Source organism: Trichosurus vulpecula, chromosome X, assembly GCF_011100635.1.
Source record: "Trichosurus vulpecula isolate mTriVul1 chromosome X, mTriVul1.pri, whole genome shotgun sequence".
Classification (NCBI taxonomy): domain Eukaryota; kingdom Metazoa; phylum Chordata; class Mammalia; order Diprotodontia; family Phalangeridae; genus Trichosurus; species Trichosurus vulpecula.
In genome coordinates, this window is record NC_050582.1 from 40,053,321 (window position 1) to 40,076,786 (window position 23,466).

General features: G+C 42.8%; 1 protein-coding gene across 1 annotated transcript in view; it reads right to left on the bottom strand.

The window, feature by feature from the left end:
* The window catches only part of ADGRG4 (adhesion G protein-coupled receptor G4), an 81,038-nt gene that overhangs the window by 33,141 nt on the left and 24,431 nt on the right, over window positions 1–23,466 (bottom strand). Inside the window, 5 exon segments of the mRNA XM_036739811.1 lie at window positions 162–280; window positions 6,064–6,193; window positions 12,330–12,493; window positions 14,674–14,732; window positions 23,156–23,247. Coding sequence (XP_036595706.1) covers window positions 162–280; window positions 6,064–6,193; window positions 12,330–12,493; window positions 14,674–14,732; window positions 23,156–23,247 — 564 coding nt within the window.

Below are 23,466 nucleotides of genomic sequence, written 5' to 3' on the forward strand. Positions count from 1 at the left end.
TCTCCTCCTCACCCCCACCCCCCTCATTTTATCTACTTTATAAGACCCGATTATTTAATTGGGTTTTCTAAAAGTGTGGCTGGCTCGCCTACACTGTCTGGTCCTATGTCAAATAGGTAATCTAGCCCCGGTCTTTGAATATATGTCTAATCAACTCTCACCATCACTTATGAGAATATCTTCAAGGTCCACAATCTTATCTGGAAATTCCTGGAGCAGTCTACATGGTCTGTAGTGGGGGGCTCCCCAGCTTGATTTGCCATTCTCAGCATCAATAGTGCTGAAAAAGAAGAGGTGGAGTGATTTTCATTCTCTTGCTGTCCTTTCTTGAGGAGTCTTGACAATTCCGGCCGCCAGGTAAAAGGCAAGCTCAGGGGCTCTCTGTCATTTTTGATTCTAAGAGCTACCTCCTCTTTCCTCCCTTAGCTTCTGTGACACTGCTCTCTCCTGGCTCTCCTCCTACTATCCAAAGACTCTTTCTCAGTTTCTTTCATTAGCTCATCATTCATTTCCAAACCTGGAATCTGCCCTGGTCCTCTTCTTTCCTCTCTCAACATTCTCTCTTTGTGATCTCATTCATTCTTTGGGGTTCAGTTTGAGACATGGTATTTGGGATGACTCCAGAATCTATCTCTTTGCTCAACTCCAGTCATGCATACATCACCAACTGAAGGTTAGAGAGTTCCTCCTGGATAAGCCAATAGGTATCTCAAGGTCTAGGTCCACGACCACGCCCAGCCCTCTCACCCCCAACTTGTGAACACCTAGGAACTCAACACGTCCAAAATAGAAGAACAGAATCAAAGGTTTGGAACATGGACCATGGAGAGTGTGATGAGTCAATCACAGATGAATAAAGCATTGTGCATCCTATGATTCATAGAAGCTTAGACAACAGAGCTGAAAGGAATCTCACAGATCACTCTCCCATTTTTAGATATAAGGAAAATGAAGCCCCTATGGGTAAAGTGAATTGCCCAAGATTGCCTGGCTAGTTAGTATCAAAGCTGGGATTTAAAACTAGGCCCTTTGAAACTAAATGCAGGGTTCTTTCCATGATATCATACTACAGAACAAAGATCATTAACAAGGGACTATTTCCTCTTCTTCTCTCCCCCATAATAATAATTTTAATAATAATAATAATAGCATTTATATAGTCTTTTAAGATTTGCAAAGTGCTTAAAAATATTATTTTATTCTCATAACAACTGTGGGAAGTGGGTGCTATTATTACCCACATTTTACAGATAGGGAAACTGAGGCAGACAGGTTAAATGACTTTTCCAGGGTCACACAGCTAGTCAGTATCTGAGGCCAGATTTGAACTCTGGTATTCCTGGCTCCGGGTCTAATGCTCTAGCCGTTGCACAGCTTAGTTGCCCAATATGGCTAAAAAGACCTTTTTATTTTGTTATCCTTAGCTTTTACCACCAACCTCAGGGTATGGCTGACACTATGCTTACATCTCTTTTGACATTGTTCTGTACTGTTACTCTGTGTTTATCTTCAGTTCCTGCACCTTACTTCCATCTTCATAAAACTATGAAACTCTATAATGTGCATCTTGTTTTTCCTTTAAAGGAAAAACATGTAACTTTCAAAAGCTGTCATGCTTGTCTAGGATTCATTCCTTCTGGTCTTCCTTCTCTTCTCTCCTGTACATTTTAAAAAATGCTTCAACGATCCTCTTTTCTTTTTGTTTCCTTCTCTTTTTTGGCAACTTTATAATTAGCCCCACTACCTTTGGGGGGAAAAACCCCTTTGTTTCCCCAATTGATAAATGATGAAAAGATATGAAGAGGCAATAGTCAAAGGAAAAAATCTAAGCCATCAATAGCCTTATTAAAAATGCTTCAAATCACTAATAATTAGAGAAATGCAAATTGAAGCAACTCTGGGGTTGCTGAGGTTTCATCATCCATCAGATTGGCAAAGCTGACAAAAAGGGAAAGTGACAGATGGGGGAGGGGCTGCAGGAAAACAAGAAGTTAATGTACCATTGGAATTGTATTGTCCAGGGATTCTGGAAAGCAATTTGGAACTCTGCCCCCAAATCACTAACCTCTTTGACTCTGTTATATACCTCTACCAGACCTATACTCTCAGAGATCAAGGAAAGGGAAAATGACCTATATGAACAAAAATATTTATAGTAGTGACAAAGAACTGGAGGCTAAGGGAGTACCCATCAGTGAGGGAATGCCTGAACAAACGTAGGCTATATGAGTGGAATTGAATGATATTGTGCCATAAGAAATGATGAAAGGGATGGTTTCAGAGAAACCTGGGAAGACTAATATGAACTAATGCAGAGTGAAGTAAGCAGAACCAAGAGAACAATTTATACAACATTATAAAGACAAACAACCCAGAAAGACTTAAGAATTCTGATCAATACAAAGACCAAACAATGTTCCAGAGGACCAATAATACAACTTCCTGAAAGAGAGAGGATAGACTTAAGATACAGAATAAAATATGCATTTTCAAACATATCCAATGCAGAAATTTGTTTTCCTTGACTGTGCATATTTCTTACAAGAGTTTTGTCTTTTTTTCGTGGGGAATGGGGTGCATTGGAAGAAGAAAAATTGAAAAAAAAAGTCAAATGTAACAAAAGTTACATTTTACAAAGCCCTATAACAAATATAGTCAGGCAAAATAAATTCCCACATTGGCTTTGTCTGAAATATATGTTGTCCAGTCATGTGTGACTCTTCAGTCATGGGGTTTTCTTGGCAAAGATACTGGAGTGGTTGGTTTGCCATTTCTTTCTCCACTGGATTAAGGCAAACAAAGGTTAAAGAAGTTGCCCAGGGTCACACAACTAGTAGGTGTCAGAGGCCAGATTTGAACTCAGGTCTTCCTGACTCCAGACCCAGTGCTTTATCCACTGAGCCATCTAGCTGCCTTTTTAGTTTCTAAGTTGACCAGTGAAAGTTCCCTATGCATTCAAATTAATTCCTTAGATAGTTCTTCTTCTTCTTCCTAATTGGAATAGTTTGTTTTTGTGTTTGTATCAACTGAATGTTATCCTTCAGAGGTGCTACCTATCCTTTCTCTGAATTCTTTAAAATCTACTCCCTCCCAATCTAGGGCATTATGCCCAGCTTGCCAATATTGCCCTACCATGGACATTCTTCCCCTAGCCAGTATGGGATGGCCTCTTCTGGTGGCACCCACAATCCTTGGGGCTTCTCCATCCGAGGGTCCAGGTCTCCGGCCTTCATACCTCTTATATAGCTCTAAGTGTTGGACAGTCCATCTTCTTCCCTTCCTTTCTGTCACATCCCTCCCACACAGGCTGGAATTCATTCCCCTTCTGATTCATTTTCTCCTTTGTTCCTCCCCTGAAGCAGTTTTTCCAAGAAATCTCTCATTTTCCCTGGTAATCTGGAGAGCAGAGAGCAGCCTTTCATCTTCTCTCCTAAAAGGGAGACCAAAATGCACTTAGTGTACAGAACTGTTACTCAACACTGAAAGGAATACAAAGGCAAGCTCTTTGCAAGGCAGGAGGCCATTTTCCTTACCCTCTGTACTAGCTAGAAATGAGGTCCTCACTTCTTTACTCTTTGAATTGAAAGTTCCTGTGGCTAATTACCAAAGCAAACTCTCTGCTTCCTGCACTGAGGGCATAGTCACTGGGGGGCTTCAGAACAACCCCTCGAAGACCCTCAATGGAAAAAAGCCATGCTTGTAGTCACATGACCTGAGCCCCAATCCTATTCTTTCATTACTTGTCTGACCTTGGGCAAATCCATTTGCCTCTGGTGGCCTCAGTTTCCTCACATGTCAAATGAGGAAATTGAAATTGTTCTTGTTGAGTCTTTTCAGTCACATCAGACTCTCTGTGATCCCATTTGGGGTTTTCTTGGCTAAGATACTGGGGTGGTTTGCCATTTCCTTCTGCAGCTAATTTTACAGATGAGAAAACTGAGGCAAACAGGGTGAAGTGACTTGCCCAGCTAGTCGGTGTCTGAGGCCAGATTTGAACTCACAAAAATGAGTCTTCCCGACTCCAGGCTTGGCACTGTCTAGGCACTATGGTGCCATCCTAGCTGCCCTAGAAATTGAACTAGATGACCTCTAATTTCCCTTCCAGCTTTCTGGTCCTGACATACTGGACTTTTCTCCCTTCAAAGGGGCTTTTTCTACCTGTTTTTTAAAAATAATAATAACTAGCATTTATAAAGTGCTTACTATGCACCAGGTGCTTTACAATCATTATCTCACTTGATTCTCACAACAATCCTTCAAGGTAGGTATTCTTATTGTCTTCATTTTTCAGATGAAGACACTGAGGCAGACAGAGGTCACCTGACTTGCCCAGGGTCACAGAGCCATTAAGAGTCTGAGGCCTGATTTGAATTTAGGTCTTCTTGACTCCAGGCCCAACTTTCTAGCCACAGCATCACTAGCTTCTTAAATATGCCTCTATGTGCCTAGCTTTCTCAAGAAATTCCTGTAAAAATCCTAATGTAAATAGCAGCTGACATTGTCTGTGAAAAGATCTTAGGTAGAAATTAGACTTCCAGCCACGCTGGCACTTCTTTCTTTCTCTTCTCACATTGTTAATCAGATTTCAAATCGCTCATATTCCCATGTTGCCTCTTCATTTAGTGCCTGCTCTCTGTTCTACTGCATTGCTCAGAGCCCATCTGCATTCTTGCAGTTAGTTCTGGGCACCACATTTTAGGAGGGACATGGACAAGTAGAGAGTTTCCAGAGGAGGGCACCCAAGACAGTGAGAAGATTTGAAATCCCACTGTATTAGGAGTACTTGAAAATACTGAAGGTGCTTAGACTGGAGAAGAGAAAACTTGGTGGGATATGCTAGTTATTCTCAAATATTTAAATATAGAAGAAGAAGATTTGTTTTGCTTGGCTTCAGAGGGCAGAGCTAGGAGCACTGTGTAGAAGCTTCAGAGAGGCAGATTTCAGCTTAACATAGAGAAACAATCAAAGATGTACCAAAGAAGAATGGATGTTTTAGGAGGTAATGAGCTTCCCATCACTGGGGGTCTTCAAGAAGAGGCAATTAACCTGAGACGAATGAAAACCCCAAGAAACAGAGTTTCTCAATGAGGCCAGCAGGGCTGTCAATAAATTGATGGTCAGTGGTTTCTCTCAGTAACCAAAGACAACAAAGGAGACCCTGAACCGTCTTAAATCCCTTCCGAAAGAGAACTCCCCTGAGAAGTGATGATCAATCCTGATCAGTGGACATTTGATGAGGAGCTGGACTAAAAGTCTTCAGCTCCTCCTGCTGAGAACTGTGGCTTGATCATGAGACTCAGCAGCCTCAGGGCGTGTGGGCAGGGGAAGCCATCTCCATCCTGACCCCTCTAGCTAGTTTTCTCCTTCATGAGCTGGGCTACCCTGAACTCTACTGGAGGGGACCAAGGACAGGGGGTTCCTCCTTCAAGCAAAGGCTCACCCAGACTGGATTCTCTTTATAGTCTAAACAGAAATTAGGTTTCCCATTTGGGTGGGGTCCCCCAACTAACAAGCATGTGCCTTGAGGGCTAGAAGCAAATCTCATTCAGCCATACCCTTTAGAGACTGACCTTTTCAGGAGATGGGCTTTAACAGAAATAAGGGTGGATCACAAATCTAGTTATTAGCTAATTAATATAATAATATAACATTAATTTCTGTCAAACCAGTAATCAGGGAAGGAGATTCTAAAGGGGATTCCTACTCAGAGATGGGTTGGACTGGGTGACCTTTGGAGATAACCTCCAACTCTAAAGCCTATAATCCTATCACCACTGAGGCCCCTTCCAGCTCTAAGATTGAGAAAGTCTACATTCCCCCACCACTACCATTTGCCAACCTCAAACCCTACCCAAATTAGAAATCAAATTAGTTTTAATTTCTGACGTTGGTTTCTAATTTTTTGTGAGAATCATGTTCTTTCAAAAACAATATAGTTAGCAACAGCAAGGAGTGACGTCCAGAGGTGGCACAGGATGGTGAAAGGTGGCTAGCATAATTGGTTATATGAAAGAAATCAGCACATGTCAATTTGTAGCTAATTGAAATAGATTCTGTACTTACCAAATTCTGGTAGCATTCCGACTAGGATTCTTAACACATCTGCTTTGAACTGTCTCTGTGGGATTGGTTAATGACCACTTAAATGTTCCTTTGTATCTGCAGGTGGTTTCTTACGTGCACCTTTCTGGCTCTAAAGAGAGAATACGTGGGGGCCAGTTGTCTGTTGGACAAGAGCCCCAGGAAACTGGATGATCCCCAAGGTCCTACTTAGTTCCAGCGTTCTTTGGCTCTAAATAAAAATCAAGGCTTCTTTCACAAGGTCATTTTAACCAATCTCACTTGGAAACTTAAAATAAGTTTCACTTTAAACAGCTCAAAAAGTAACGGGTGCGGTGGAGAAAACATGAGATTTGAGGTCAGAGGACCCAGGTTCAAAGCCTAGCTCTGCCATTTGCTACCTGTATGAACTTGGACCAGTTACTTCATTTCTCTGTGGCTGTTTCCTCATGTGCAAAGTGAGGGGTTTCACCTAGATGACCTCTGAGTCCTCTGGAGCTCTGAATCTGTTTTTATGAGCCCAATAGCCATTTAAAAGGAAGATTCCGGCAGACTTGCTCCTTGGGTCACTCTATTCTTACTAATGGATAGCTGAGACTTTTTTTTCTTTTTCCTATGTTAATACTCTACATACTTGACCAATGAAAGCAGTGGAAGCCTAGATAATGGTACTGAAGGATAGCACGCTCATGTCACTGGCTAGTGGTATTATAATAGGGTTGTACAGTATTGATCATAGTTTTAGAGATGGAAAGGACCTTGGAAGCCATTGAATCCAATTCCATCATTTTATAGATCAGGAAAATAAGGCATAGAGAATGAGGCACTGTGATTTGCCCAAGGTCTCACAGCTACTAAGGATCTGAGGCAGGATTTGAACTCAGGTCTTGTTGGCTCCAAGTGTAGTGCCCCATCTGTCCACCATGCCATGCTGCCTGTCTTTCACAGGGCAAGATTTGAACTATACTCTCTCAGTTCTCAAGCTATTATAAAGGATGTCCAAATATTGGCTATAATAAGCCAATGTTAAAATGAAGTTCTGCGATGTTTGTGGAATCGAATTTGATGTTCTTCCAATTCAACACTTACTGAGTATCTACTGTATGCAAGGGACCGTGTTCAGCACAGCCACAGCTTGGTGAGTTGTTTTCTTGCTTGGAGGACAAATTAACCCAAAGAGTGTAGAAAACCAGAATTTCCCAGGATCTTCTACCCCCTGCTGAGGCTGTTATCACCACCTTCAGGGAGAATATAATGATGCCAATGGGAGTAGCATCCTAACCCCACTTGTATGAAAGATAGGCTAGCTTTCCCTTTAAAGATATTGAGACCCGAAGGAAGAAGTGCAAAGTATTAACAACCATATGGAAGAATGCACCAAATCACTAATAATCAGAGAAACGTAAATCACAATAACCCTGAAGTTTCACTTCACATCCAATAAATTAGCAAAGATGAGAATAATCAGTGTTGGAGGGGCTGTGGGAAGATAGGCTCACTAGTGCATTATTAGTGGAGCTGTGAATCAATACAACTACTTTCGAAATCAATTTGGAATTATTCAAATTAAGTGACTAAATTGCCCATACCTTCTGATCTAGAGGGTCCATTACTAGTCTTATACCCCAAGGAGGCCATTACTAAAAAAAAGAGTTGTTGTTTTCAGTTGTGTCCAACTCTCTGTGACCCTATTTGGGGTTTTCTTGGCAAAGATACTGGAGTGGTTTGCCATTTCTTTTTCCAGCTCATTTTACAGATGAGGAAACTGAGGCAAACAGGGTGAAGTGACTTTCCCAGGACCAGACAGCTAGTAAGTGATTGAGGCCAGATTTGAACTCACGAAGACGAGTCTTCCTAGCTCCAGGCCCAGCACTCTATCCACCTGGCTGCCCCCAAAATATTTATAGGAACACTTTTTGTGACTACAAAGAATTTAAAACAATATATATGCCCATCAATTGGGGAACAACTAAACAAATTGTAGAAAAATATTCCTGTGCTGTAATAGACGATGAATGTGATGAATACAGAGAAGTATGGAAAGGTCTACACGAACTGATACAGAGTGAAGAGTGGAGCCAAGAAAATAACCTACACAGTGACTACAACAATGTAAACTGAAAGAATGATGATTTTTTAAAAAAATCAACAGTAAATGTTAAAAAATAATAAAGAACAAGCATGGCTTGTTCTACCTTCTACCTTGGAGAGGTAGAAGGCACACAAGTGCTATACATTGCACATATTTTCAGATTTTTTGACTTATTGATCAGTTATAGCAATTTTTCCTCTACTTTTTCTTTAAAAAACCCCACTATTTGTTGGCTCTCTAGGAGGAAGAAGGGGAGGAGTACTGGAGGAAATTATGATGAAGTTAAAAAAGACAGCAATAAAAAGTTATTTTAAAAAGAAAAAATATGTATTGAGACCATCTTTGACACTTTATTGGCTCAGGTTGATGACATCACTTCTTGGTCACTCCAAAACAAAGCAGCCAGAGGAGCTCCAGTGGGAAACTCAAAGGAGCTTGACTCTATGGAATCAGCTCAGGATGCCCCACTCTGGCTAAGTCCATTTCCTTTTGTTAACTAATGAATGACCCACAAGTATCTCATTTTGTTTCAACATCAAACCTAAACTACCAGGGGAACTGGCTAGAGTCAGGTCTCCCCAGTCCAGAACAGCACTAGATCTGAACTCAGAGCATCTGGGTTCAAATCCAGGGTCTACTACAAGCTATGTGACCTTGAGTGAGTCCCTTGCCCTGCCTGGGCCTCAGTTTCTCCTTCTGCAAAATGAGAAGGAGGGACTAGATGGGCTCAGAGGTCTCTTCTAGTTAGAAATCCAGGATTCTCTCGAATGTTTACTACTTACTATACTCCCGTGTGGTGCCATGCTGGGTGCCTCTCCCTCTTTCTGCCTCACTTTCCATTTTTGCCTTTGTGTCTGCCCTCTTCACTACGCTTTTATTGTACAGAATTATGCTTTCTAAAGAAATGTATGCCCCGGTGGGGTATGGTAGAAAGAATTCTCAACTGAAAACCAGAACGATCCAGGACCAAGTCATGATGCTGTCATTTATTACCTATATGACCCTGGGCAAGTCCTTTACCCTCTTTCAGTCTCAGTTTCCTCATTTCTAAAACAAAGATGATAATCCTTGCTCCCACCTACCTCTCAGGGTTGGGTTTTTTGAGGGTCTTCTCAGATTCTGGACAGAGATGTTTTTGAAACCATAAAGCAGTGTTAAAAATAGCTGGGGTCATGAGCACCTTCACTGGGGATTCTGTTCCCAGCAATATGTCTGATGTGAAGAATGGGCAGGCGGGGTGGGAGACATGGAGTAGTCAGGCAGCAGTGATTTTAGCACTAAAATCTCAGCAACATAAGAGAACAAGCATTTAAGGCGCCCCCACAACATGGCCCAGATCGTCTCTGGACGGTTGGTTTGTCTGCCCAAGTTTAATCAATAAGTCAACACATATTTGTTGAGTGTGTAGGAAGGCAAAGGTCAGACTGTATCCAGGGCCCTTCACAATCTGATTCTAGCCTGCCTTTCCAGGCTGATTTCACATTATTCTCCTTCATTCACACTATTAGACACCAGTCAGACTGTTCTGCTTGATGTTTCTCATACATGACATCTCATTTTCTCCCTTTGGTCTTTTGCCCAGGCTGTCCCCAATGCCTATCATGCATTCCCTTTTCACTTCAGGCTCCTGGAATCCTTAGCTCTTTTCAAGGCTCAAGCCACACCTACTAGAGAAGGCCCTTTTTTTGGTCTTTGTATTCCCCAGGGCCTAGCGTGATATCATTCATGTGCTAGATACTTTATAAATGCTTATTGAATTTAATCGTATTGAATATCTGGCCGAGGACCTCTAGACCTGCCCACTTAGTGAATTAATCTTTGAGGAGGAGAGGGTAGTGGCCCAGACTCCACTCTCCAGAGCTCGGGTGCTTCCCAAACCAAAGATTTCTACCCGGCCCTTCTTGAATACAAAATGAACAAACACCTCCCTCTGCCCACAGCCTCAGATCAATTGCTTGAGACAAAATGCTAATAATCTCAGCTTTCATTTATCTAGAGCACCAGTAGGGAACCTGTGGCCTTGAGAGAGACTTTCACTCTTTCTGTGAAGTCAAAGGGCTGCACTTGAGGATCTAGAGGGCCACATGGGCCTCAAGACCACAGGTTTCCTGCCTCTCCCCCTAGAACTATAAGGTTACCAGAATACTTTCCTTACAACCTTGTATGATAGGTAGTATGAGTATAATGCTTATACAATAATTATTACCATTTTATAGATGAGAAAACTGAGGCTCACAAAGATTAAGTAATCTGCCTGATATCACTTAGAGTTCACTATCTCAATGACTCTGTGATCTCACCAATTTGGATATTCTATCCATCCGTGCAAATGGCAACCCATCCATCCCTCCTCATCCTATGCAATTCTAGTCCCTCCTCATCCTATGCAATTCTAGTCTGTGTTTTCTTAGAGCTCCTCTTTCAAGGAGCAAAACAGTCTCCCAGAGGTCTTTCTCCAGGCCCTTTGGCATTTCAAAGGCCCTAGAGCAGCACCCTGATGGTTCCTCTGTTATTATTCCTGTCTCTTGCTATAGGACCAACCAACCAACCCCCTTTTACTGAGCAAGCATTTCTTAGGTAAGGAAAGCTCACTTGGTTCAGAAATGCCAGGCCCAAGATTGGAACCTAGGTTTGTGTTTCTACTACATCCCTTTTCTTTTTTTTTTTTGCAGTGGGAAGGCAGGGCAATTAGGGTTAAGTGACTTGCCCAAGGTCACACAGCTAGTAAGTGTGTCAAGTGCTGATGCCGAATTTGAACTCAGGTCCTCCTGACTCCGGGGCCAATGCTCTACTCACTGCGCCACCTAGCTGCCCCAACTACATCCCTTTTCCTCTGTCACAGGCACTGGTAAAACCAGAAACAAAAAACAAAGAAGCAAATGTGCCAAAGATGTTTAGAGGAATTATCTCAGAACCTTTTAGCCTCAGTGTAAAACAGAAGGCGGTGAAGTTGGCTTAGACCCCTCTCTGATTCCTTCCAGTTCTAAATCCTCTGATCCATTACAGACCTGTCCACAGCACCCATCCCTTTACTTGTCTATTTCTTCTCTTCAGCCCCCGTTCCTAAGAGCTTCCTCTTCCCCCTCAGACTGATGGCTCCCCTCCTTTCAGTCACATAGCACAGTGCTAAGGTCTGATTTCTTCAAGGGCTTTGCACAAGCTCAAGGAAACTTTAGAGACCACCTGGTCCAACCACTTCATGTGACTGAGGAGAAAACTGGTCCCACTGTGCTCTGCCCTGGCCAGAGCATGCCCAGAGTACTGTACCCAGCCTAGCAGAAATTTGCTGAGCTAGTGAACACCTAGAAGTAAGCTCCATGCAGTATGAACATCAGGAGAAGGACATGGGGGTGTTTAGGTTGTGTCTCCCCGCCACAAGAGCTAGCTTCAACTACTTGAAAGATTGCCCTGTGGAAGAAGAATCTGGCTTGGTTTGCCTGACCTCCAAGGTCAGAACCAGGAGCAATGAGGTGGAGGGGGGAGATACGAAAAGGCAAACTTAGGCTGGATGTCAAGGAAAACTTTTTTTAAAAAGCAAGCATTTATTAAGCACTTACCACAAAAACAAGTAAGAAGACAGTCCTTGCCCTCAAGGAGCTTACATTCTAGCGCTGGAAGACAGGGAACTAAAAAAGTTGGGGGGGGGGGAAGAAAGAAGGTATCTGAGCTGGGCCATGATGGATAAATCTAGAGAGGTAGAAACACAGCTGGAAGAGGAATGAAGCATGGCCAACCAAAGCCGGCCCGCAGAAGGAACTCCCCAAGGGAGAAGGGGCCCAGCATGGCAGCAGGATGTACCAGGGTGAAAAGACCCGAGGAGAGATAGTGGAGTGAAGGCAGCAAGGTCTCTAAGTGGAGGCTCGATGGCCACTTGTTGGTTACATCAGACAAGGAATTCTTTTTCTCAACTAGGTTGGACTACATGCCTTCTGAGGTCCCTTCTAACTGTCGAAATCATCTCATTGAGGTACTATCGATCTTCCTATCCCCATTTTTACAGATGAGAAAACTGAGACTAAGAAAGGTTAAGTGACTTGCCCATGGTCACACAGCTACTACATGTTAGAGGTGGGGTTTGAACCCAGATGTTCAATAACCCAAGCCTAGGACTCTATGCATACAATGCTGCTATAGCAAGGCGACTTATTTAGGCTGAAATAAATACAAAGAGAATTACCTAATTTCTTGACTTTTACATATTCAGACTTCACACTTAAAGTCATATGGCCTTGTGTGAAATTTCCGTGTGTGTGGTTCCGAAGGATTTTCATCTTTATCTGATTCATCAGATCAGCTGGTACGGTAGATGAATGAGCTTTTATGATTGCTTGACAAATACAGCTAGAGACAAAAAGAGATAAGAAAGATGTTGCATTTACATGAATAGGATGCCGCGTAACCAGGGATTCCAGTCAAACTGGCCTCCTAATTGTACCTGACATTTAGTCTCCCACCTCCAGGCCTTTATATGACAGGTATGCGCTCCTTCCTCTCCTTCACTTTCTAGATTCTGGCTCCAAAGTATAGTTCAGGTACTTCCTCCTGCACCAGGCCTTTCTTGATGCTCCCTCCCTCCTCTTCAAATCACTGTTACTTTGTGCCTATTGATTTGGGTACACGGATTTCCTGCCACTTGCCATTAAGCTCTGTGATGATAGGGACTGTTTTTTTGTCTTTGTACCCTCAGTACCCAGTATGGTGCCTGGCATGCTACAAGCCCATAATCAGTGTTTGATTGGAGGGAATTCACAGATCCTCTTCAGTCCATTTCTGGTGAACACTCAACCCCTCCCTATGGTCCTGTGAACACTGTTAAGATCTGAGTGTGCTCATTTGGAAATAAGAGGATCAGCTAAAGGAGGGGTGATGTCTAGCCTAGGGAAAAGACAATTTGGAGGACATGAGGGAGGGAGGGAGGGAGAGAAGGAAGGAAGGAAGAAAGGAAGGAAGAAAGGAAGGAAGGAAGGAAAGAAGGAAAGAAGGAGAGGGAAGGAAGAAAGGAAGGAGGAAGAAGGAAGGATGGAAAGAGAGAAAGAAAGAAAGAAAGAAAGAAAGAAAGAAAGAAAGAAAGAAAGAAAGAAAGAAAAAGAAAGAGAGGGAGGGAAGGAAGGAAGGAAAGAAGGAGAGGGAAGGAAGGAAGGGGGAGGAAGGAAAGAAAGAAAGGGAAGGAGGGAAGGAAGGAAGGGGAGGAAGGAAGGAAAGAAAGAAAGAAAGAAAGAAAGAAAGAAAGAAAGAAAGAAAGAAAGAAAGAAAGAAAGAAAGAAAAGAAAAGAGAAAAAAGAAAGAAAGGGAGGGAGGGAAGGAAAGAAGGGGGAGAAAGAAAGGAAGGAAGGAAGGACAGACAGACTCTTCTAGAGAGGAGGGATTCAGCTTGTACTCTTTGGCCCTAGAGGGGAGAACTAGGAGCAATGAAGAGAAGTTGTAAAAAGGTCAATTTCAGCTTCTTATAAATAAATAGATAGATAATTAAATTTTCATTAATAGATTAATTTAAATAATTAATTAATAAAGCAGCCCAGTTGTGAAGATCAGCCCCCACCCCAGGTGTGAGAGCCTTGAGAAAGGGGTGTGTACAGAGCAGACACATCCCATTGCAAAGGTACTTAGACTCAATAAAACAGGGTTTCAGGACTCCCCTGGGAGCAATGGAGAACCTAGTCTTACTCTTGGGCCTGTCTTGGAATCTGCAATGTAGCATCTAAAATTGGGGTCTGGACTTGCTGACCTGAGCTCTTTAGGGCAGGTGTGAGTCGAGGCTATTTGCTGGGCCCAGAAGGAACTCTTGGGTAGGAGGGCGTTGGAGGTCACCCTGCTATGCTGGCATGACCATCATTCAATCCCCTTCCTCCTCTTGTTGTGACCACAAGGCCTGGGCCTCATCTGCCAGCTAAGACTTAGTCATAAATGCGCCCTGCCCCTTTGGAGCCCCTGATGTATCTCCGTCAAGCAAGCCTGGATTTTTAAGCCCCTGCTATGGGTGATGGGGCCAAAAGACAAAAGTCAATCAGTCCCTACCCTCAGCTGTCAGGGAAGACAAGATGCACGTATATGTTTATATTTTTTCATATTGGCTAACATGTTTATGGAGTGTAAGAGTTAAGTCAGTATTTCAGTCTGTTTTAAAATCTACTGATGTTTCTACCTTTTGCTGAAGACTTTCAATGGTTTTGCCTCAAATGTCTTTTAATGTAAAGGCCATGACAGGCCAGGAACATACTAGAAATATTTACTTTGGTCAGTCTATTTCTATACACTTGTTTCAAAGGTAAAATTATATAGAGGAAAGTGATGCAAAAAGGGTTAAAAATCCTTTTGCTGCTTAAGTATGAGCCACCATACTTATTGCCTTCTCTTCCAAAGAGAAAAAAGGTTGCTTTTTCAGAGTACTGTTTGTGTGTTATTATGTCTGGACTGCAAGTTAAGATTTGGCTTACAGATCTAAAATCCATCATTGCCCCAACTGGTTCTCTTCCCCAAAGGGCAAAATAACAACCTCCTCTGAGAGGAGGAGAAAAATTTACCTTTGCAGAGAGGTGGTCAGTTGAGAAAGCTCATTCACTTTGCTGTGCTGCATCAGCTCTCAAAATAGCTACAAAAACAAAGTAAATAGAAGATAATGGAGAGTAGGGGTGGGAGAAGGGGGAGACATCAGCAGCTGAGGCATCAAGAAAGGCCCTATGTCAAAAGTGGTGCTTGAGTTGTGCCTTTAAGGAAACTAGAGATTCTAAGAGGTGGAGGTAAGGAATAATATATTCCAGGCATGGGGGATCAAGCCAGTCAAACGACACACAGATGAAAGATGGAGTGCAACGTGTCTTTGCCATAACTGTGATCCAGGGATCTGCTGAAGCCAGCTGTACCCTGAAAGCTGATTGTTAAATTTTCAGCATAAGCATTTACACCTTGGGAACTGGCAAATGCTATAGATCAGACCTTGATTTTTCTTGTTGGCTGTCTAGACTTAAGGAACTTATAGAGAAAATGTTAATAATGCAGTTTCAACTTAAAAGTATGCTGTGTGTACCTTTTTCCCCAGAAAGCTAGTTGTAAAACATTTACCAGCACACCCCTGCTATGGTCCCAACATATCCTTGTCCCTGTCTTCCTTCATCTTCCTCCTCCTGGCCCCCTAAGTATCTCATGTTCAGCAAATTCCCTTGTGTGAGGTAAAGCATGCCCATAATAAAAGCCTATTTCTTTCAGCATCTTTGGCCTGGTCTGTCTATTCTGTGCAAATCTCTAAGTCCCCCACCAGCAGCTGCAGTACAGTAGTGTGGCCCAGGATCCTTGCAACTTTGACCAAGAGCTGAACAAATCAGAGGAGCCCCTGCTAGAGAAGACAAAATAGCACCTGTAAATGACCTGGCTCCCACCTGTATAACATAACCATCATTTTCGGGCTACTCTGTTCCAAATACTAAAAAATAAAGTTAAAATACAGTTAACTTAAGTATCAAATATTTTTGGTAATCAAAATAAAATAACCATTTTGATATCACTTCTAAAACAAACTAGTAAGTACTGTCTAGAGGCAGCTAGATGGCTCAGTGGATAAATCACTGAGCCTGGAGTCAGGAAGTTGTTTAGTCATTTTTCAGTTGTATCTGACTCTCTGTGGCCCCATTTGGGGTTTTCTTGGCAAAGATATTGAAATGGTTTGCCATTTCCTTCTCCAGATCATTTTATAGATGAAGAAACTGAGGCAAGCAGGATTAAGTGACTTGCCCAGGGTCATACCAAGTATCTGAGGCTGGATTTGAACTCAGAAAGATGAGTCTTCTTGACTCTGGGCCTGGCACTCTATCCACCGTGTCACACAAATTTGAGTTCAAATTTGGCCTCAGACACTTACTAGCTGTGTGACCCTGGGCAAGTCACTTAACCTCTGTTTGCCTTAATCCACTGGAGGAGGAAATGGCAAACCACTCTAGTATCTTTGCCAGGAAAACCACATGGACAGCATGCTCCATGGGGTCCAAGGAGTTGGACACCACAGAACAACAAGCACAATAGTTCTAACTAAAAATTACTTTTAACTTACTGTATAAGCCTAAGCCCCTTGATGTAAACTTTCTGCCTCTTATGCTGCTGCCCACCCTCCTCAATCTGCCCTTCACACCACTATCAGAATCATTTTCCTTGTACGTAGATCTGACCATGGCACTCATTTTTTTTTGAGACTGGGTGTCCATATGTCACCCAGGCTGAAAGTGCAGCAGCCCCTCATGAGTCCAACCCCTCCGTTGCATGGCATAGGAGCTTTGGTCTATTCAGTTTCTGACTTGGGCCTGTTGACCTCTCCTTAGGCATCCTGGTAATCCTCTACTTCCACAGGCTTGCCATTATGGTACCAGACACCTAATTAGCTTTTAGCCCTACTGTAGCTCAGAACTCCTGAGCTCAAGCAATCCACTAGCACCAGTCCCACAATTTCAGGGACCAAAGATATGAGCCAGCATCCTTGACTTCATGTCACTCATTTGAAATGCCTCCTCTTCCTTGTCCCCTCCTTGATCCCCTACCACCATCAGTAACAGTCTTTCTCCTCTGATCTCACATAGTGCTTTGTTTCGCACCTCTATGAATAATAATAAGTAGTATTTACGTAGAGATTTAAAGTTTGCAAAACCTTACATTATCTCATTTGATTCTTATGACAACCCTGGGATTTAAGTGCTATTATTATCCCCATTTTACAGGTGAAGGAACTGAGGCCCAGAATAGAGGGAAAATCTATTTGCTCAAGGTGGTCATTGTCCTTTGTTCTTGAAGAGGACCAAAACAACATCACCATTGGGGTCAAAGTACACTGTGTCCAACAGTGGTTGATGAGATCAGTGCAAGCTCAGAAGGCTGTACCGCAGGTCGGGCACAAATAGTCCACATGAACATTAGGAGTTTGTGCATCTCCCACATCTTTTGAACTGTTGCAATTCTGCTTTGCTCATGGAGCACAGTGCCTTCTTTGATGCAGGCATGCCAGGCCTGACAGACCTGGGCCAGTGCCTCCCATGTCTCACGATTAATTTCAAAGTTCTTCAGAGAGACCTTAAGAGTGTGCTTGTGTCACTTCTTCTGACCTCCACATGAGAGCTTGCCTTGGGTGAGTTCTCCATAAAATAGTCTTTTATTCAAATATACTTTTGGCATTTGACCAGCTTGGCCAGGCCATCGGAGTTGCACTCTCTGCAGGAGAGTTTGAAGGCTTGGCAGTTCAGCACAAGAAAGGACCTCAATGTCTGCTACCTTATCCTGCCAGGTGATCTTCAGAATCTTCCTAAGACAATTCAAATGGCATGGTGCTGGTAGACTGTCTAGGTTTCACAGGCATACAACAATGAGGTCAGCACCACAGCTCTGTAGATCTTCAGCTTAGCAGGCAACGAAATACCTCTTTTCTCCCACACTTTCCTTTGGGGCCTCCCAAACACTAAACTAGCTCTGGCAATGAGCATGACAACTTCATCATCTATGTGGACATCCCCAGAAAATATACTCCCTAGGTAAGTGAACTTATTCAAAATTTCTCCATTTGCTGAAACTGATGGTTTCATGTGGCTGGTGTGGTGCTGGCTGGCGGAGAATCTCTGTTTTCCTGGTGTTAATTGTTAGGCCAAAATTAGCACAAGCAGCAGAGAACTGATCCATACTCTGTTTCATCTTAGCTTCAGAGGCTGTATTGAGTACACAAACATCTGCAAACAAAAAGTCATGCACCAACTCTCCCTCCACTTTAGTCTTGGCTTGTAGCTTTTTCAAGGCCACATAAATAGTAAGTGGAAGAGCCAGGATTTGACTGGAGGTGCTCCAATGCCAAATTCAGCACACCTTCCCCCTATACCCCACTGCATCCCAACAGAGCTTCGACTCTACTCATATTTCTGGATAAGACTGTGAGGAACATGAAGAGAGAGACGGTGTTATCTAAATTTTGTATTTCCTCTATTATCCAGCACAGTCCTCTGCACACAGATGGTGCTTAATAAGTGTTTGCTGACTAATACTTGACAATATCTTATGATAGTCTATGCAATAAAAATCCCCAGGGCTATTATTCAGCTAGGTGCTTATATTAGTCAGTCAGTCAGCAAGCATTTAGTATGTGCCAGGCAGCATGCTAGGCATTGGGAAATAACTGAAGGATGGAGACACTAAAGGTCATGGTGAAGGTGACCAGGGCTAGGAATTGTCAGGTATAGGGAAAGAGGGAATGATAAAAGATTATGATCAGATGAAAGAATTGCAGAGTTCATGAACATGGAAGTGGGGACACTTGGGGGTGATGGTGACATCAAAGGTAGGGCCATCCTTATGCAGAGCCAAAGTGAGTGGAGGAAGAGGTCATGGAAATTGAGTAGGTGAGAAACTGGCAAGTTAGGATAGTGGAGGGAACATTCATATATCCATTGAAGTTGCCTAGTCTGAGGGCAGGAGTTGGCATGCAGAAAAAGACTGTGAACTAAGCACCTCACTGAGGAAGGAAGGAGAATGTCCTCAAGGTCTATGCTATTAGCATGACCAGTGAATTTTGGAATACGTTAGAAGTATCACTGTACTTTATAGAGTGAAAATAGGTATGTAGTTCATAAATGCTTTGAAAAACTCTTCATGTTTGCTAGAAACTTTTATTGTGATACCATCATCTTCAAGACATTAAAATAAGAATTGAAGACTGGAAGGGGCATAGGGAAAACTGAAGCTCAGAGAAGGGAAGCCACTTGCCTTAGGTCACACAACTAGTTAATGGTAGCTGCAAATACAAGATAATGGGGAGGAGGGAAAGGAGAAGGAGACATCAGTAGCTGAGGAGATCAAGAAAGGCCTCATGTATAAGGTGATGCTTGAGCTGTGCCTTTAAGAAAACTAGGGATTCTAAGAGGTGGAGGTAAGGAGGGAATATGTTCCAGGCATGGGGGATAAAGTCAGTGAAAAAAACATACATATGAAAAATGGAGTGCAATGTGTCTTTGAGGTAACTGTGATGCAGGGGTCTGCTGAAGCCAGCTGTACCATGAAAGCTGATTCTTAAATTTTCAGTGTAAGCATTTCCACCTTGGAAATTGGCAAACGCTATAGATCAGGCCTTGATTTCTTTTTTTGTTAGTTGTCTGAGCTTAAGAAACTTATAGAGAAAATGTTAATAATGCACATTAAACATTAATGCAGTTAATGGTAGAGCCATATCCTAAGGGACAGTGGAGGTAGGGGTGGAGGTGAGGCGGAGAGGTCCAGTTTTGCCCCGTATGCAAGAGCTGCTGTTCATCTGGTATAATGCTACTCAAACAGTCATTTAACAACCATTTATTAAGTCCTGTCATGTGAAGAGAACATTGTTCTAGGTGCCGAGGAAGATACAGCATTTCATTCAAGCATGGTATTTGCCCTTTTAGAGCTCTGTCTCTTGTAGGCTTACTGAATGCTAACTATATTCCAAGTGCAGGGTGACTTTGACACGTGGCCTTGGCCTTCACATAACAAATTCCAAATGACCAGGGATTCCTGCAAAGTGACTGCCCCCTAGGGTTCACTTTATAAAATGGGATTTCCAAAGTCGTTTCACAGCCACTTTCTTCACAAGAATATTTTTCCCAAATTGCCAGAATGGTAGTAGGTGCAACTTTTCTTGATAGATTCCTGTGTCCCAAAGGAAATATGCTCCAAGTGGTCACAATGGGCATCTTCTTTAACAACATTAACCTGGGTGGAAAAGGTATAAAGTTTAATCCCAGAGGCCCAGTAAAGAACCATGCTTCCTTCCTCTAGGTAGAGAGGTGGTACACTAGGGGTACAGGATGCTACATACACTATCAGATATACTTAACTGATTTTCTTTGCTACAACATAGAGTTCTATGGAGACGGTGTTGTAAAAAAAAAGCAAAAAGCATTAGCAAAACAACACAAGAAAGAAAAGTTGTTGATTTATATCTAATCAGAAAAATGAGAAGCAATCTTTTTAAAGGCATACTCACTCTGCTTTGGTTTTTCTTGAAACTTATTTCTGCATCAAAGGTGAAAAAGAGATTATAAAAAAGATACTAAATGCACCCAAAGATAAAAACAGAAGCAATGTCACACAGGGTCAGACCAGGAGTCTGTCCAGTCTGGTGTTTTGGCCCTGATAGGAGCACCAAGGGACATGAGGAACTAAGACCTAAGTAGCTGTCCCGCATAGCCTCAAAAAGTTCGGAGTGCATCCCAAATATGTCTCCCTTTCCCTTAATGATCTACTCAGAGGGAGCTCGGAGGAAGGGACAAGTTGATGGATCAGTGGAGGGAAATGGACCCCAGCCTTAAGGACACAATGTTTTGTTTTTCTCGTGGGCTCTCTGTACCCTGGCAGAGACACAGGACTCTCAGCTGATTAGGAAGGAAGAATTCCCCTTTCTTTTTGTGTGGTGTCTACTAATTAAATCCCAAACTCCTTCCCTTGTCCCTGGTCCCCTTTTCTTCCCTTACTATTTGTACCCAAATTGTCCATTACATCTTGGATGTTAACATTCTGAATTGAGCACAATCATTTCCTTGCTTTCGGTTGTGCCAATTTGGTGCTTTTCTCCCTCGGAACAAGGAGGAATTGACACATCAAAAAGCACAGAGAGAGCCATGAGTGGTCCCAAAAATCCTTCCTAGAGAAGGGGACATGGTAGAGTTAACTTCACCTAGTCTATGGGTTCTTAGCCATTGTTGGTGTCCTGGGCCCCTTTAGCAATCTGCTGGAGCCTATGGATTCCCCTTTCTTGGAATCATGTTTTAAATAAAATACATAGGAGGTTACACATCCTCGCCTTTGAGGAGCTGACTGTGTTGGAAAGACAACTTGCAAACAACTCTGTACCTACAGGATGCACTCAGGATAAATGAGGAGTCAGCTCAAGGAAGGCACTAGCCATTGAGGGGGCCTGGGGGAGTGGAGAGGGCTGAAAAAGGCCTGAAAAAGGGGGGATTTGAGCTGAGTCTTGAAGGAAGCCAAGAGGCAGAGGCAAGGAACAAGAGCATTCCAGGCCTGGAGAACAGGCAATAGGAAGAAACCGAGTGGGGGGATGGAATGTCACATGCAAGGAACAGCAAGACCCACAGGAATTGGAACTCAGAAGGGAGGAAGGTATAGGAAGACTGAAAAGGTAGGAAGGGGCTAATATGTGGCTTTCAAACCCAGTCATATGTTTCCTCTGTGGAGGTCCCTTGTACGAAGGTCATCATTGCAAATACACTGCAGCCTATTTACACCCCACCTCCAGCCATTCCTTCATGCCCTTGGGGTACCCCACCATTTCAATTCACTCCTTTGTGGAACTGTGTTGGTAAAGACCTTAGTGATTAGCTCCAGTTCTCCATATTTTTTTCCTCATTGACACCATAGTAACAATATAGAATAAAAAAGATCACTTTAAAGGCTCACCAAATTCAATGACCCCTTTAGAATATGAGATTTGTGCTTCCCCTACTGCCCCTGCCACTCCCCCACATACACATGTACCTACCTGCCATACATTTTTACCGTCAGATTTGTTCACTATCTTGAAAAACTTCATTCAACTGTAAAAGCAAAAGAAAACGCATTTTCACAACTCTACAGCCAATTGTTTAAAGTCGGGGGAGGGCGCTGAGATCACTGGGACAGCATCATTTTCAGGCAGTATCTGTGTTCTGTAAAGGCAGCATACTACAATGGGTTCTACACTGGACTTCGCAACAGGAAAGCCTGTATTTAAATGCCTCATTTGACACTGGGGCAGGCTAGGTGGCGCTGTAGTAGATAGAGTTGGGCCTGGAGTCAGGAAGACTCATCTTCCAGTGTTCAAATCTGGGCTTAGACACTAACTAGCTGTGTGACCCTGGGCAAGTCACTTCACCATGTTACCCTCAGTTTCCTCAGCTGTCAAATGAGCTGGAGAAGGAAATGGCAAGCCACTCCAGTATCTCTGCCAAGAATTCCCCAAAAGGGGACATGAAGAGTCTAACACGACTGAAACGACTGAACAACAACGTTGATACTTACTAGTTGTGGGACCTTGGGCAAGCCACTAACCTCTCTAAACCTCTGGCAACTCTTTAAGATTCTTCTCCTAAGTTGTAGGTGAGTTGCAATATGAGTAAGTAGAGGAGGTTCCCATCCTGAGAGATCACAGATCATTGATACTATATTAGCTAGCCCAACATTTTCATAGACTCTCATCAGGTTTTTCTATTTGCCTTTAAAGAGCTATGTCAAAACTAGAAGAGACCTTTGAAGTAACCTAGCCCAATCCCATCATTGCAAATGGGGAAACTGAGTTCCAGAGGAAGAACAGTCACTTGAACAAAGTCATATGTGACCTAGGGAGTGATAGAACCAGGACTGGGACCTGGACCTCCTGACTCCCACTGTGTCACACTGTAATCCTATTTCATGAACTTCAAAATAATGCACCCAAACCATCCATTTCAAAGGATCACATCACACACAAACAGCACACAGGGCTGCCCAACCTTACCTGCCAAAACAAAACATAAATTTAGCTAACACCCAATGGATTCATAGACTTGGAGGTGAAAAGAACCTTCAAGTCATTTAAACCAAGCTTCTCATTTAACATATGAGGAAACTGAGGCCAAGAGAGGTCAAAGGACTTGCCCAAGGTAACATATCTAGTAAGTAACAGAGCCAGATTTGGAAGCCACATCCTATGCCTCCAAATCCAGGGCTCTTTCTGCTGGACCACAATGAGAACAGTGTTTGGAAAAGGGTCCAAAAAGCAGTATCAGCGCCTTATCCCACACAGAGGCTTTCAACATCTGCTCTCAATCCAGAACTATTGATTTGAGAAGAGAGAAATGCCCACCTTATTTGTGAGAGACTACGAAGGCCCAATGTAGGGTGCTTTTGAAGTGGATGGACCCAGTAGGAAAAAAAAAGTCAAAATCCAACACAAGATGTGAAAAATCCTGCTGTCCACATCATATTCCCTCAGACTATTTCACTGCTCTCTTTAGTCATGCATACTTAGAAATTAGCTTTTACCCAGGTTTTGACAAACGTATCGCTGAGGGGAACTGTTGACTCGTCATCAGCCACTGAGAACCTCATTTTGATATTGTAGAAGGAAACCGAAATAAGAGACAAAGAGAGTAGGTGCATTTCAGATAATTAGTTTAGGATAATGATTTTCCTAGAAACCTGATCTCTCAAGGGTTCAATTTGAGATTCTGTGATCTTGAGTCAGAAATGTTCTCTGACCTAATAATGGAACCTTGATTTTCAGTTTGCTTCCTTTGATTCACTTGACCCTAAGGGCAATCTCTAAAGCCCACAACATTGGTTACTTAACCTAG